The 12,844-nt window shown below is 41.2% G+C and overlaps 1 protein-coding gene across 1 annotated transcript in view; it reads left to right on the top strand.

Moving 5' to 3' along the window:
• The window catches only part of LOC117871502 (MAM and LDL-receptor class A domain-containing protein 1-like), a 46,392-nt gene that overhangs the window by 7,210 nt on the left and 26,338 nt on the right, over positions 1-12,844 (top strand). The window contains exons 2-5 of the mRNA XM_034759341.1: positions 1,014-1,154; positions 5,512-5,606; positions 5,687-5,848; positions 12,309-12,402. Coding sequence (XP_034615232.1) covers positions 1,014-1,154; positions 5,512-5,606; positions 5,687-5,848; positions 12,309-12,402 — 492 coding nt within the window. The remainder of the gene's footprint in view (positions 1-1,013; positions 1,155-5,511; positions 5,607-5,686; positions 5,849-12,308; positions 12,403-12,844) is intronic.

Genomic DNA, 12,844 nt, shown 5'->3' with positions numbered 1-12,844 from the left:
CCGGCAAAGGTCCCGGCGTGGCTCTGCCGGGTAGGGGAGCGCCGACCCACCCTACACCACTGCGCTCCAGCCCAGGGCCCTGACAGTGGCAGAACGAGGGTCCCACCACTGGGTCAGCGGGGTCGTCCCGCTACATAGACTCACCACTGTACAGCTCTGTCCCTGGGCTACTTCCTACCCGATTGCTCGCCCGAATCCCTCTGGTCCCGTGAGTGCGTCGGGGTATTCCGCTGCTGGCAGCTCCGGCTCCCCCTCAGGCTCAGGCTCCTCCAGCTCCTCTGGGTACTCGGCTGCTGGCAGCTCCCGCTCCCCCTCCGACTCCTCCAGTTCCTCTGGGTACTCGGCAGCGGGCAGTCCTGGCAGCCCCAGTCCGTCCTCCAGGTGAGGTTTCCACAGGTCCAGGGCCTCCCCTGGTGTGGCAGCAGGCTCTGAAGGGAGCAGCCCACGGCCTGTGTCTGCCTCCCTCCCTGGTGCTGCCCTAACTGAGCTAAGGGCCCCGCCCTTTATACTTCCTGTTCCACCCCTCCCCTTCCGGGGGGTGGAGCAAGCTTGGGCTGGCCCCGCCCACTCAGGCTGAGGGAAAGGCCCTTTACCCTCAGGTTCGGAGGGCAGCCACCCTGGCCCCCTACAGTCATGGACAGGTCATGGGCACTAAATGAGCTTTTATTAAAAATAATCGTATAAGCTGTGGGGCAAAAGCACACTGCCCCGCTGCGGGGCAGGGGCTCGGGGCCCGGCTGCAGCCCCAGCTGCAGGGCAGCCCCAGCTGAAGCTACAGCTCCAGCCCCGGTTTCAGCTGCTGACAGGTGAAGCAGAAGAATTCACGAAGGTCTGGTAAAGTCATGGAATCAGTGACTGCCATGATCTCCGTGACTAAATCATAGCCTTAGTACTAACTAACAATTTATAATTTAATTTGTATCTATTTCTCTGGGTATGGTTGCATTATATATTTGCTTAATGAGTCAAACCTTTACTGCATACAGTTTCTGAAAACAGGCCTCTTTGATTAGGTTCCTCCTATGAAACATGTGACTTTGAAACTGACCTTTGCAATATGATGCATGATGGGCACTTACAGACTGGATGGACTAGGAGAAATGGCCTGAGCAACATGGGATCTCCACATTCTGACCACAATGGGAATAAAACTGGTAAGGGTCCCCTATATTTTAAAAAAGGAATAACTATGTCTTTATGAACTCCCACCTGTTTTATTTCACCAACTTAAAATACTCATGTCATGTTGGATGAATGGCACTGAACAAAAGGCTTGCAATTATGTTGTGTGAGGTAGAATCTTTTGTGTCCAGAGATGTTTAGTTATCTGTTTATAATCACATTGTTTCTTAAATATTAGGTCTATCGTGGGCAAAAGTGTATGCCTATTTGGCCCTTCCAAATGAGCAATTATTTATATAATTAGTCACTTGGTGTGCAATAACCACAATTGCAAGCATTTTCTGAAAGTGTGGGCCTATTCTTCAGATATTCATATTACTGTTCTGGGTGGCTCCTAGTAAGCATTTTTGATCTATAAACCGATCAACCTGTGGTCCACAGACCCCGATCCACACAACTCCATGAATCTAGCTCCTCCTGCTGCACTTGATACACCACCTGCTTTGGGATATCAAGGATGGATCAAAAGCAAGGTCACTGCCCTGCACCAGCCAGTAGAGCTGGCTTTGCATTGGGAGAAGCAAATGTTGTCACCTTTCAATGGATCTTGTGTTTCTGAAAATATTGTATTTGTGATGAGGCCAATTACTTTGGGAGCACCAACAGGATCATGCACCTCCAGTGCCTGTATAGTTCCAGTTGGGACCGTATTAAACTACCATTTTAGCAAAGTTTGCACTGGAGCACAAACACAGAGCATCCTCTTGAGATATATATATTTTAAGCATATTCCTGACCACCATTTCTTTAATGATCTTGAATTTTATCAATAAATCTAAGCTGTGCAGCCTACAGGCAATTTCCCTCATTCGTGAAATAGGAAATCCATTCAATAATCATGACTTACAATTTTTGATTAATTATCTTTTTCTGAGTTAATCTTGGCTGTCACCTGGAATTTTATACTTATTAATCAAATAATCAATCTGTTTATATGAGAGATGTTTTGGTAGCCTATTTTGAAAATCAATTGGGATATTAAGAGGTGTGCTGTATCAATGTATGAAGTCAGCAAAAGCTCAGTGCACAGTAACTATAAGCAAGATATGGATCATTCTAAAAAAATTTTAATCTGTTCATATCAAAATATATGTAGCCTAAAAGATCTGCCAAATGAATGGTATGAAAGGAAAAGGAAGAAAATTTAGTTTTTTTTATTGTTTTAAAATTGTTTTTAATTAAACCGATCAGAACATCGTGATTACTAGAGTCTGAGGCTTCAAAAGTGTCAGACTTACTTTCTCTATTTACTTCGCTTTAAAAGAGAAAAATTGAAACCTATGGAAGACGATGGCATATATATATTTATAGATATAGTGGTTTCCACAAAATCTGCATTCTGTGTGTCCTTAAGCTAACATCCCACATTTAAAAAAGTGACCCATTTTATTACTGAGGTTGGAAGCGGTTTTCTGGAACACAGTTAAGGAAACAGTTATTTGAGAGGTTTCAGAGTAGCAGCCGTGTTAGTCTGTATCTGCAAAAAGAACAGGAGTTCTTGTGGCACCTTAGAGACTAACAAATTTATTAGAGCATAAGCTTTCGTGGACTACAGCCCACTTCTTCGGATGCAGTCCACGAAAGCTTATGCTCTAATAAATTTGTTAGTCTCTAAGGTGCCACAAGTACTCTTGTTCTTTTTGTAGTTATTTGAGAGTTATACAAGTGCTGGGTGAATCTCACTTCAGGCTTGCTCCAAAGCCCATTGAAATGAATGGAAGGACTCCCATTGATTGTAGGCTCTGTTACTAGAGGCCTGGTTACTCTTCCTATTAAGGTTACCTGACACTTCCCATTATAAGACCCTGTTTTCAGTTGCTTATAACTTTGCCAAACTTTAACTGTTTGTGTTGAATCGTATCATGCTGGGTGTCTGCCTCAGGTTAAACATTTATGGAAAATTTTAACCAAATCGACTCAGTTATTTCTGAGAACAAGGCTAGGGGAAAATAGGCAGTTTTGCTCATGTTAAAAAAATTCTGGCGATCTTTTCTTTGAGTTGCTCAACTCCCCCACGCTTTGGAGCAGGTTCTTCAAACTTTACAGGGGGGTGGCCTTTGTGCCAGGGATGTACTTTTTGACATTCCCATGAAAATCTGCCCAAATTTGGCCAAGTTTCTGAGCCACTGAAAAAATCACAGTTTTTACACATGCTCAGTGTGATCTTGTGATCTTTATAGCTAAATTGCCCCAAAATTCCATCTGCATTGGGCATATGCCTATCAGCCTGGAACTGAGCAGAACTTTCTCTAAAGTTGCATCTTTGTGCTGCTGCAGGCTGAGCCAGGCAGGGGAACAGAGCATGAAGATGATATCTCCTGTGCTGCCAATGCCCTGTTGGGCTCAGAAAGTATGGCAGAGGAAGCTACTTGATTCAAATGCAAAGGGGACAAGAGCCTGATGCGGGGGTGGGGTGGGGGGTTGAGGGATGATACGGCCACTAACAGGAGACTGTTGGTAAGGAGGAGAGGGAAAATGGGAATTGGGGTGGGGGCAGCACCGTATTATTGCCTAGGCCAACAAGGCCTAGGCCTAGGGCAGCAAATTTGCAGGGGCGGAAGATCCCCTCCACGCCCCACCTCCTCTGCAAGTGCGCCACCGTGTCCTGTTTCTCTCCCTTCCCAGCGCTTGCGCTGTGAAACAGCTGTTTTGCGGGGCAGAGAGGGAGGCGGGAGGAGGGGGAATGCCACACGCTGGGGGAAGAGGCGGGCCGGGGCCGGGGATTTGGGGAAGGGATCCAATAGGGGAAGGGAGGGGGCGGAGTTGGGGGCGGGGACTTTGGGGGGGGATTGGAATGGGGGCGGGAAAAGGGCGGAGTTGGGGTGGAGCCAGTGTGGAAACTATTTCCTGGACTAGGGGCGGCAAAATTATTACTGGGAGCTAGGGAGGGGAGATTAGGACTGGCCGGGTAAGGAGGCTGGTCTGGGAATCAGTGGGGTGGGAGGAAGGAGATGTTGGGGAGGGAAGACAGATCTAATGAAAGGCCAGGATGTGAGGAAAAAGCTGGGACTGATTGGGTAAAGAGACGGGAACAAGGAGGGGAGGGAGGAAAGGGAGGGGAGACACTAACATTAGATGAGAAGCCTCTGAACGGAAACTGGAACTAGGAACCAGTGGGGATGAGGGATGTGAGGAGTCTGGGGTTGGGTGACTGGAGACAAGGGGAGGGGAGAGAGATCACATGAGGAACCGTGAGGGAGGACATATGGAGGGGGCGGGATAGCTCAGTGGTTTGAGCATTGGTCTGCTAAACCCAGGGTTGTGAGTTTAATCCTTGAGGGGGCCAATTAGGGATGGTGCAAAATCAGTACTTGGTCCTGCTAGTGAAGGCAGGGGGCTGGACTCTGACTTTTCAAGGTCCCTTCCAGTTCTAGGAGATAAGATATCTCCATTAATTAAATTATTATTATTAAATGGACTGGCTGGGCAAAGAGCCTGGGACAGGCTAGGTGAGAAGAATGGAACTGTGATGAGGAGTCAGGGGAAGAGACAAGATATGGGGAGAGATAGAAGAGGGTCATGGTTGAGGAGATGGCTAGAGGGGATGGTCAGAAGAGTCTGTACTCACTAGAGTTCCATCCCTTCCAGAGCCTGGAAAGGAACCCGAGATCCCTGAGTTTCTCTCTTCCTCTGTTGTCAACAAATATTTGTAAAACCTACTGACAAAGTGGTCCATGCATTTTTACAAACCTAGAAAATTGTGCACAAAAATAAACCACATTAAAAGAATATTATTACAGTTGCAAAATAAGTCATGCACTCAACCTTAATTCCAACATTTCTTAACTTTTATCTGTGCAACCTTAATTTGGCCCTGTTGTGCATATGCCTAATGATACAGTCTTTAATTACAACTATTTTTTACACAGAACTGCTGCCTCATTCTGTGGACAGGATGGATTGTGCTCAAAGGGGTGTAGTAAAAATAAATTTATTAATGTTTATGAAGCACTCAGATACTATTGTAATACGCATCATAGAAGCTCATGAGGGAGTTATTAATTCTGTCTTCAGAGCAGGGTTTGCAAAGTGTACAGTCAATAAGGCCTGGGTCCTCATATTGAACAGTGAGTAAAATACAGAATATTGAATATCTGCTTATTCTTTTAACATAGTTTGTAATGTATATCACAAAAAATATCCTGGAAAAAGTCCTATTTATATCTATTTATAGATAAATCTCCTCAATGTAATTATTTATTTATTTCCCATTCAGTTACCTTTTCTAATTACCAAATAATGTAATTTTTTCTGGTATGTTCTATAGATTTGTTAGAATACCACTGGTTCTTAAACCTTCTATTTTATTCTTGTTCTTTTTTTAAATAGCCTATTTCCTCTTATTGTCCTCTGAAGTGGCCTCATCTCCTGCAACTTTAAGGAGCAGAGTTTTCCTCCCTACTGATAGCAAACACGTTTGCCAGGTATTTGGACTGCACCTTCCTTTCATTATATTCTTGTCATTGTGATTTTCTGGAATAATCAGAACTTTTCTTTGTCCTAGATTGCATTTTACTATTGGATTGGTCAAATGAGGGGAATATTGATGGTGGGACTCCAAACACATTCTAATGGTACTTTTAAAAACATCTGGCAAGAAGCAGGAGGGCTACAAAACCAATGGAGAACAAATGTGATCACAATCAATAGCACTGAAAAATTTGAGGTTTGTAAATTGCTACAATGTATATTTATAATGGGGAGATTAGCATATTGTGTGAAGATAAATATAAAAATTATCTTAGATCTGGAAAATAATGTGAATCAAAGAAGGGATAGATACATATTTTAGCTATTCGAGACCAGTATCATTTATTATTGCTTGAGCTCATCTTGTGGTGACGTGGAAGCTAAAAACTGAAACCCACTTAAAATGTGCTCAGATTTTATACAGAACAATCACTCTTATAACATCATAAATTGGAACCTATCCATAACAATTACTTGTTTTGGAGCTGAGACTAGTTATTGTATTCTTTCAGGCCCCAAAGAAGTTAACTGTTTTGATGGACTGGAGCTTTTTTGTATATTTGTTGGCTGTGAATTTCTATAGAGATTTGCTAGGTGATTAAATATTTACAATATTTAGTCTACTTTGAGACTTTGTTACACAATATATTTATGCAGTCATTTCACTAGTTCTCAATTGCTGTAACCTTCTAAAAGTTTGCTCAATTAGTATCAACATTTTTATACATTAATCTATGCAGACCACTAGCACAGTAAGGGGTAGCATCATAGTTACAAAATGACATCATACATAATGTATTCTCACTGTTCTGCAGAATACTGTTTTAAAAAATATCAGGGTAATTTTACTCCTAGCTTGTTTATTATGAGGAACTGGCTATTATGCTTACCCTTCAGGTAAGGACCATCTGGTTATAAGAGCTCAGTAAGTCTCTGCATTGTAATACTTCTGACCAAATGCCTGATTATGCAATATGCTTAGGGTGACCAGACAGGAAATGTGAAAAATCGGGATGGGGGTGGGGGTTAATAGGAGCCAATATAAGAAAAAGACCCCAAAATCGGGACTGTCCCTATAAAATTGGGACACCTGGTCAACCTAAATATACTGTTACTGTCCACGGCAATCATAAAATCAAATCATTTCATGAGGTCTTTGCCTTTAGGCTGAAGAACACTCATCACTGTGTGATTTGTAAAAGTGGCTACTGTCACCTACATTTTCAAAGCACTGTGTGCCTCACCAACTTACTAAGGCACAACTCCCCACTGCACATGTGCAGTGCAGCACTGAGTTTTTGGGCTTATCTGACCTTAGTGGATACCCAATGGTGTGCAACTTCATGCTGGAGATCAAGATCTAGCCTTACATTCTCTTTTCTATCTCCCGTGCTTCTTTTTTGAGACTTAAAAAAAATAAGGGGAGAAGGGAATTGTTAATAGAATATGGAATCTTTTCCCTGTAATTGTAACCAGTTTACTGGTTAGCAAACATTTTAACCTTCTGATAGCTGTTTGGGGGGTCATTGTGAAATAAGTTGATGGTCACAGTCCAATTCCTAGAGGACAGGTGTGCATCTTATAAAACAGATCATTATTACTGTTGACATGTTACTGCTTTTAGGACTCTTATCAGAGTGGCCAAGGGTCTGAACAGGCACTGAGACTGAACTGTCAGCAGAGCCAGCAGTAGGCATAAGCAGACTAAGAAATTGCTTAGGGCCCCAAGCAACTTAAACCCCTCTCACCCATTTGCTTTTTATTATAAGAACTTGCCTGTGTGTGTGTGTGTGCGCGCGCGCGTGTGTGCGTGCGTGCGTGCAGGGGGATATTTTTGCTAAGGGTCCCCAGTGGGCTAGCTCCAGCACTGAAGTACCCTCTCATCCTTGGAAGTGATCCCTCCGGTCCCAAAGGGAAGCATATTGTCAGAAGCTTTTGTGTAATCTTGCAGTGCAAATGTCTTTCTGAACCTGGCCTGTGGATACTTAGAGGACCTCAGTCTACAGGGCTGTCAAGATGGGATTTTTCAGGAGTACCAAACTCGTGCAAAAATGAAAGGTAGAAAAATAACCATTGTGAACTAGTTAGTCAATAGCCATACTGGCTTATTGCCAACTACAGGGAGTTCTGATGTATTGAGATCTGCAGCTCTTTAAGCTGCCCATCACAGAATGAACTCAGCACATCCTTTGGCTAGCAGAGCTCTTTCTTCAGTGTTTTCCCCCGTAGTTACTCTGTGCTACAAGTCTTACATATTAAATAAGATCCATTTTTTGTGAGGCAGAGCATTGCTCTGAATAAATGTGATTGGGATGGTGGGTACTGTCCCTGTGATTCAGTCCTATACTTGTCATTGCTTCTGTATTTGGTGTGTTAGGCCCCATTCCTGCAGTCTGATTGCACAGAAAGGGATCTGCCTGCCTGGGAAGACTGTTGTCTTCACTGGGATTCAGCATGTGCAGAGGATTCAGCCATACAAACCAGAGCTGCCAATCACAGAAAAAGAGAAAGTGTCATAATCTTAGCCATTGTAATGCCTACATGCTGGTGGCCACTGGCACTACACGGTTAGCTAGCAATAATAGGTCTGGTAGGAAGGTATTTTGATGCATTCATTATGTTTACGGCAGCAAATGCTATTGCTAAGCTTAACAACGCATTTCCATTATTATGATTTCCTCAGCCTTTTGGGCTGAATGTTTCCAAGCTTGGTCTCGTGGAACAGGTAAATATTTGTTGTTCAAATTTTGAGGGGAATCAGTTCAGTTGTTATTGCATTAAATGAATTGAGAGGGGGATACAGTTTTTGCCATTGGTGAAGAAGACCTTTATAACATTTTAAAAAAACAAAACAGTAGTGGAAGGTGTGAAGTAAGCATTTAACACTATCGTTTTCCTCGTGGAGTAGGAAACTCAAGCCAAGTTTGAGAGAGAAAAATACAGAATTGGCACTGTTGAAATAGAAAGGTTTAAAATTGGCATTGAACCTACTCCCTCTGAGATCATTTGTATCAAGCCCTTCACTAGTACATTTTCAGTAGTGTTTTTTTTTCCTTTCCTCAGTTTTATATTAGGAGATAAAACAAGTTCCTGTATATCCCAAGCCAGTATCGAATACTGGGCAAATAGCAGAAACGTTTTGTGTCAGAACAGTGGCAAGAAGGTAAAGGAAAGGAAATATGCAGGAACTGAACATGTACAGAATTCCACAAACTTAAAAATTTGCCCATGCTGCTATTTATTCAATCTAAAATAATCCATTCACTGGATGAAAACAGTACATCTTTAAAAGATTCATAGGAATTTGGGACATATATGACCCCATGGGAACCTTTGGTTATACCAATCATCAAGGCTGCTATTAAAGTACGGTGATGTACAATAACCATTGGTGATCTATTGCTATCCTTTTTTGCCTTGCTAGGCTGCAGGGAGGTGATGCTCTTGTAACATCTTGCACTGTGTTAAAAGTATTCTTTAAAAGATTCTGTGAGAGGAAGTTTGCAACCAGACTACTGAGGACGTATACATACCTTAGATAGCTGAACTCTCAGCAAGGTTCTTTTTCTTTCCGCAATAGCTTTCTTTCATATGCATATGTTTAATACCTAGAGCTTCTATTTCCTATGAAATTATGCAGCGTTCACTATATCAGAGTCCACTGAGGTTATCTATTTCCCCAGAGAAGGCATCTGTCATGTCTTTAAAAAATAAGGACCAGATTAACCAATTTCCATCAGGTATTTTGTGCAACTTCAATGACACAAAGCAGCTGTAAACCCAGCTTGGCCAAACAGTTAAAACAGCGTTATGGCTGCTTAGCCTTGCTGATGCAAAGCAGTCAGAGCGTACTAGTGGATACGGCCCAAAAGGTGTTGGTCATCAGGTGTCATCAGAGTCAACTACTTTAGAAAGCACTCAATAGGTGCATTTAAGGGTATCTCCTTTTATATGTGTAAGCGTGCACACTGTTTTTATGCCCGATATCATCATCTATTATTATTATTATTAGTCACAAAAATTCTGTGTGTGGGTGTTTAAGGGGGATAGCTGTAGCACAACATTTAAGAATACCCCATATGGTAATTCTGTAAAATATGGTTCTGAAACTGACTCTGATTTTGCAAAACCAAAACAAGACATTACTGCTCTAATATTACCCAAATCATGCAAGTTCATCCCATCTCTACTCAGATTAGTCAGGGGGGTAAAATCAGGACAGTGGTTTAAATTGTTAAAAAAGTGAGCCTATTGAATAGCCAGTCAAATTCAACCACATACACAATACTAATTGTGAAATGGTCAAACATTTGTTTTATTATTTTATTTGTACATTTTTAAACTCATATATTTGTTTTATTTTCCAAGTTATGATCCTGTGCTGAATAACATTTTTGGAGGCATAATTAAAACCTTATAATAAATAAAAAGGGAAAAATTGAATATATGATTATAGTTACTACATCATAACTCACCCAAGTTTTACTTGATATATTTAAACTTCTTTGTACAATATATGGATACATGAGAGATGATCATAAATGGTCATCTCACATTTCAAAGTTTGTTTTCACTACAAATCAGAATGAAACATTGCAATTAAAACATATGCTGCCTTTTGATAATGTTGAAACATAATATAGTATAAAATATATACAATATATCAGAATATTTCAATAACATTTGTCAGTTATCAATTATATAGAATATTAAAACTATTTCAATATAATTCAAAACAAAATGAAACCATGTTTTGATATTATCAAAATGAAACATATTCACATTACTGAAGTGAGAAAGGTATTCTCCCATAGAACATTTTGTCAAGATAGATGTATTCTTGAGAAATATATAGATTTTGATGAAACTATATGTTCTAACAGAAAATTGTTCCATCTGAATGCTTTTTGGCCAGCTCTAATATAAACTCACAAAATGGCACTGTTTCTGAACAACACTGTTATTTCTGAAGAGGCAGCTGCTCCCTGTTTGGCTAGCTGTGGCTTTTCTGTAGTATTAATAAGGGGAAATGGTCACTAGTTATCCTACTCTCCACAATATTGCAGAGGCTGGGATATACACGACATGGCTAACTCAATGTAGTTTTGGCAAATTTAGCTGTATATTCAGCTTTGAATGTGTATATATTTGGCTTTGTTGTACACAGCTCATATGGGTACACATGCCATACCGTTGCCTATGTAGTTCAGACGGAGCCTAAAAAACTTAATGTGATTACAGTTTTGTTGTTAGAGTAGTTAACGTTGTTTCCCTGGAGCAAGGCAAGGAATAAATATAATGATCATGTCCATGGTTCCGCAGTGAAATCCTATGTGGTATTACCCCAAAATGTTTTGGAATATAGGTAGCACACACTAGTTGAGAATATAATAACCTATGGCATAAATAAATTTCAAAATATGGGTTTGCATGCCTAATGTACTATTAAGTTGTACAAGCAGTCCATAAAATTGTCCCTGAACTTAAAACTAATATTGGAAGTTTTGCTGATTTAGTATTATCAACTTGACACTTAATAGTAAGACTAGATTGTGCTTTTAGATATTGTCCTCTGTAAGGGCAGGGTGTAGCATCACCACACCAAGGAGCCCAGGGAACTTTGATTCAGTGTTGGAATTACTTCCTTATCGCCACTCCCACCTTGTTCCCAGGGGAAAAAATAATCTGCTGCTGCCTCTTGTCCATAGCAAATTACTTCTCTTCCTACACCATAATCTCAGTTCAGCTGCAGTGGCCCCCTCATGGTGGGGAGGCAGCAAAGCCTAGGTTCTACCCATTTCTTACCTCTCTCCAGCCACTACTTGCTGACCTCTCTGGTGAAGGAATACTGGATATGCAGCCCTATTCTCCCCACTTGGCCTGAGGAGGGAAGGCTGTACAGAGGAAGTGTGCTTGTGTGGTCTTATTCTCCTTATGTTCCTGTGTGGCCATTTAGGTTGGATTACAATCTAGCCCTAAATCACTAACAGAAATGCAAGACATCTGTGCATAGCTCTAATGGTACAGTATAATTGATAGGAGAATATCTCCTTTGAGGCGTTAGTGATTGACCGCTGATCATTTTTTTTCCCTAAGATGCAGTCTTGGATCTTCCATTGATAAAAGTTTACAGGCTGGAATGGCATTAGCTGTCCTGCCTCTGCTCCAGATCTCTGCCTGGTAAACTCCGAAAATGAAAAAAAGCACACTTGCTATCCCCAGTCCCTGGTGGAAGGCGGGACTTGATAATCCAATAATTTTTTTTCTATCTCTTAACCACTATGATCCTAATTGACTTAGTTCCTCTGAAAGGAATACATTCTATTGTGGTCTGCATGGGCCTTTTGGTTAAAGTCAACTTAGCTTTTGACCTGAAAGTGTGATTAGGGTGTATATCCATGGTGACAAAAAAACCACACTAGTGATCAAAAGCCAGGCCGTTAATCTACTGAGATAATTTTTTTTTGCATGACCTGGACTTCTTTATTTCCAGTAGAAACTCTACAGTATATATTCTTGTGTGATTAGACTGCTAGTTCACGTAATATAACAACTTCAGGGAGTTTGCAGCATACAGGTATACTTTTTTCCTTTTTATGTATGAGAGACAACATGAATGGGCATTTCCTCCTAACTTGCTGCTAAACATCATGCAGGTTGTCATTCAAGGGACACTTGAGGCCCGGGGACCAGATGACACCATTGCTATTGATGATATTTCTTTCAGTGGAGGATGTTTTCCAGCATTCGGTAAGAATCCTTTCTTTAACCACACAAATAATTCTTTCCCCCTTAAGCCAAAAGAGAAAACGCAAAGAGGCCCTTTTGTACTCAAAAGATTTCTCAACTACTTAATTATTTTCATGTGGCTTATATTTTATTCCTCTAAACTATCTGCTATCAGATTTCATAAACACAACCACAAAGAAGGACAATAAATACTTTAACAAATCTGGTACAGTAACGCCTCACTTAACGTTGGAGTTATGTTCCTGAAAAATGCAACTTTAAGTGAAACTATGTTAAGCAAATCCAATTTCCCCATAAGAATGAATGTAAATGGAGGGGGGAGAGGTTAGGTTCCAGGGAAATTTTTTTTTGCCATACCATACAGTACAGTATTGTAGTTGGGAGGTGCCCCCGCCTTACCCCACACAGGCACAGCCCACTGGCACTGGAGACAATGAGGCAG

The sequence above is a fragment of the Trachemys scripta genome, chromosome 2 (genome assembly GCF_013100865.1).
Source record: "Trachemys scripta elegans isolate TJP31775 chromosome 2, CAS_Tse_1.0, whole genome shotgun sequence".
Classification (NCBI taxonomy): domain Eukaryota; kingdom Metazoa; phylum Chordata; order Testudines; family Emydidae; genus Trachemys; species Trachemys scripta.
This window is presented reverse-complemented; position numbering and strand designations above follow the sequence as displayed.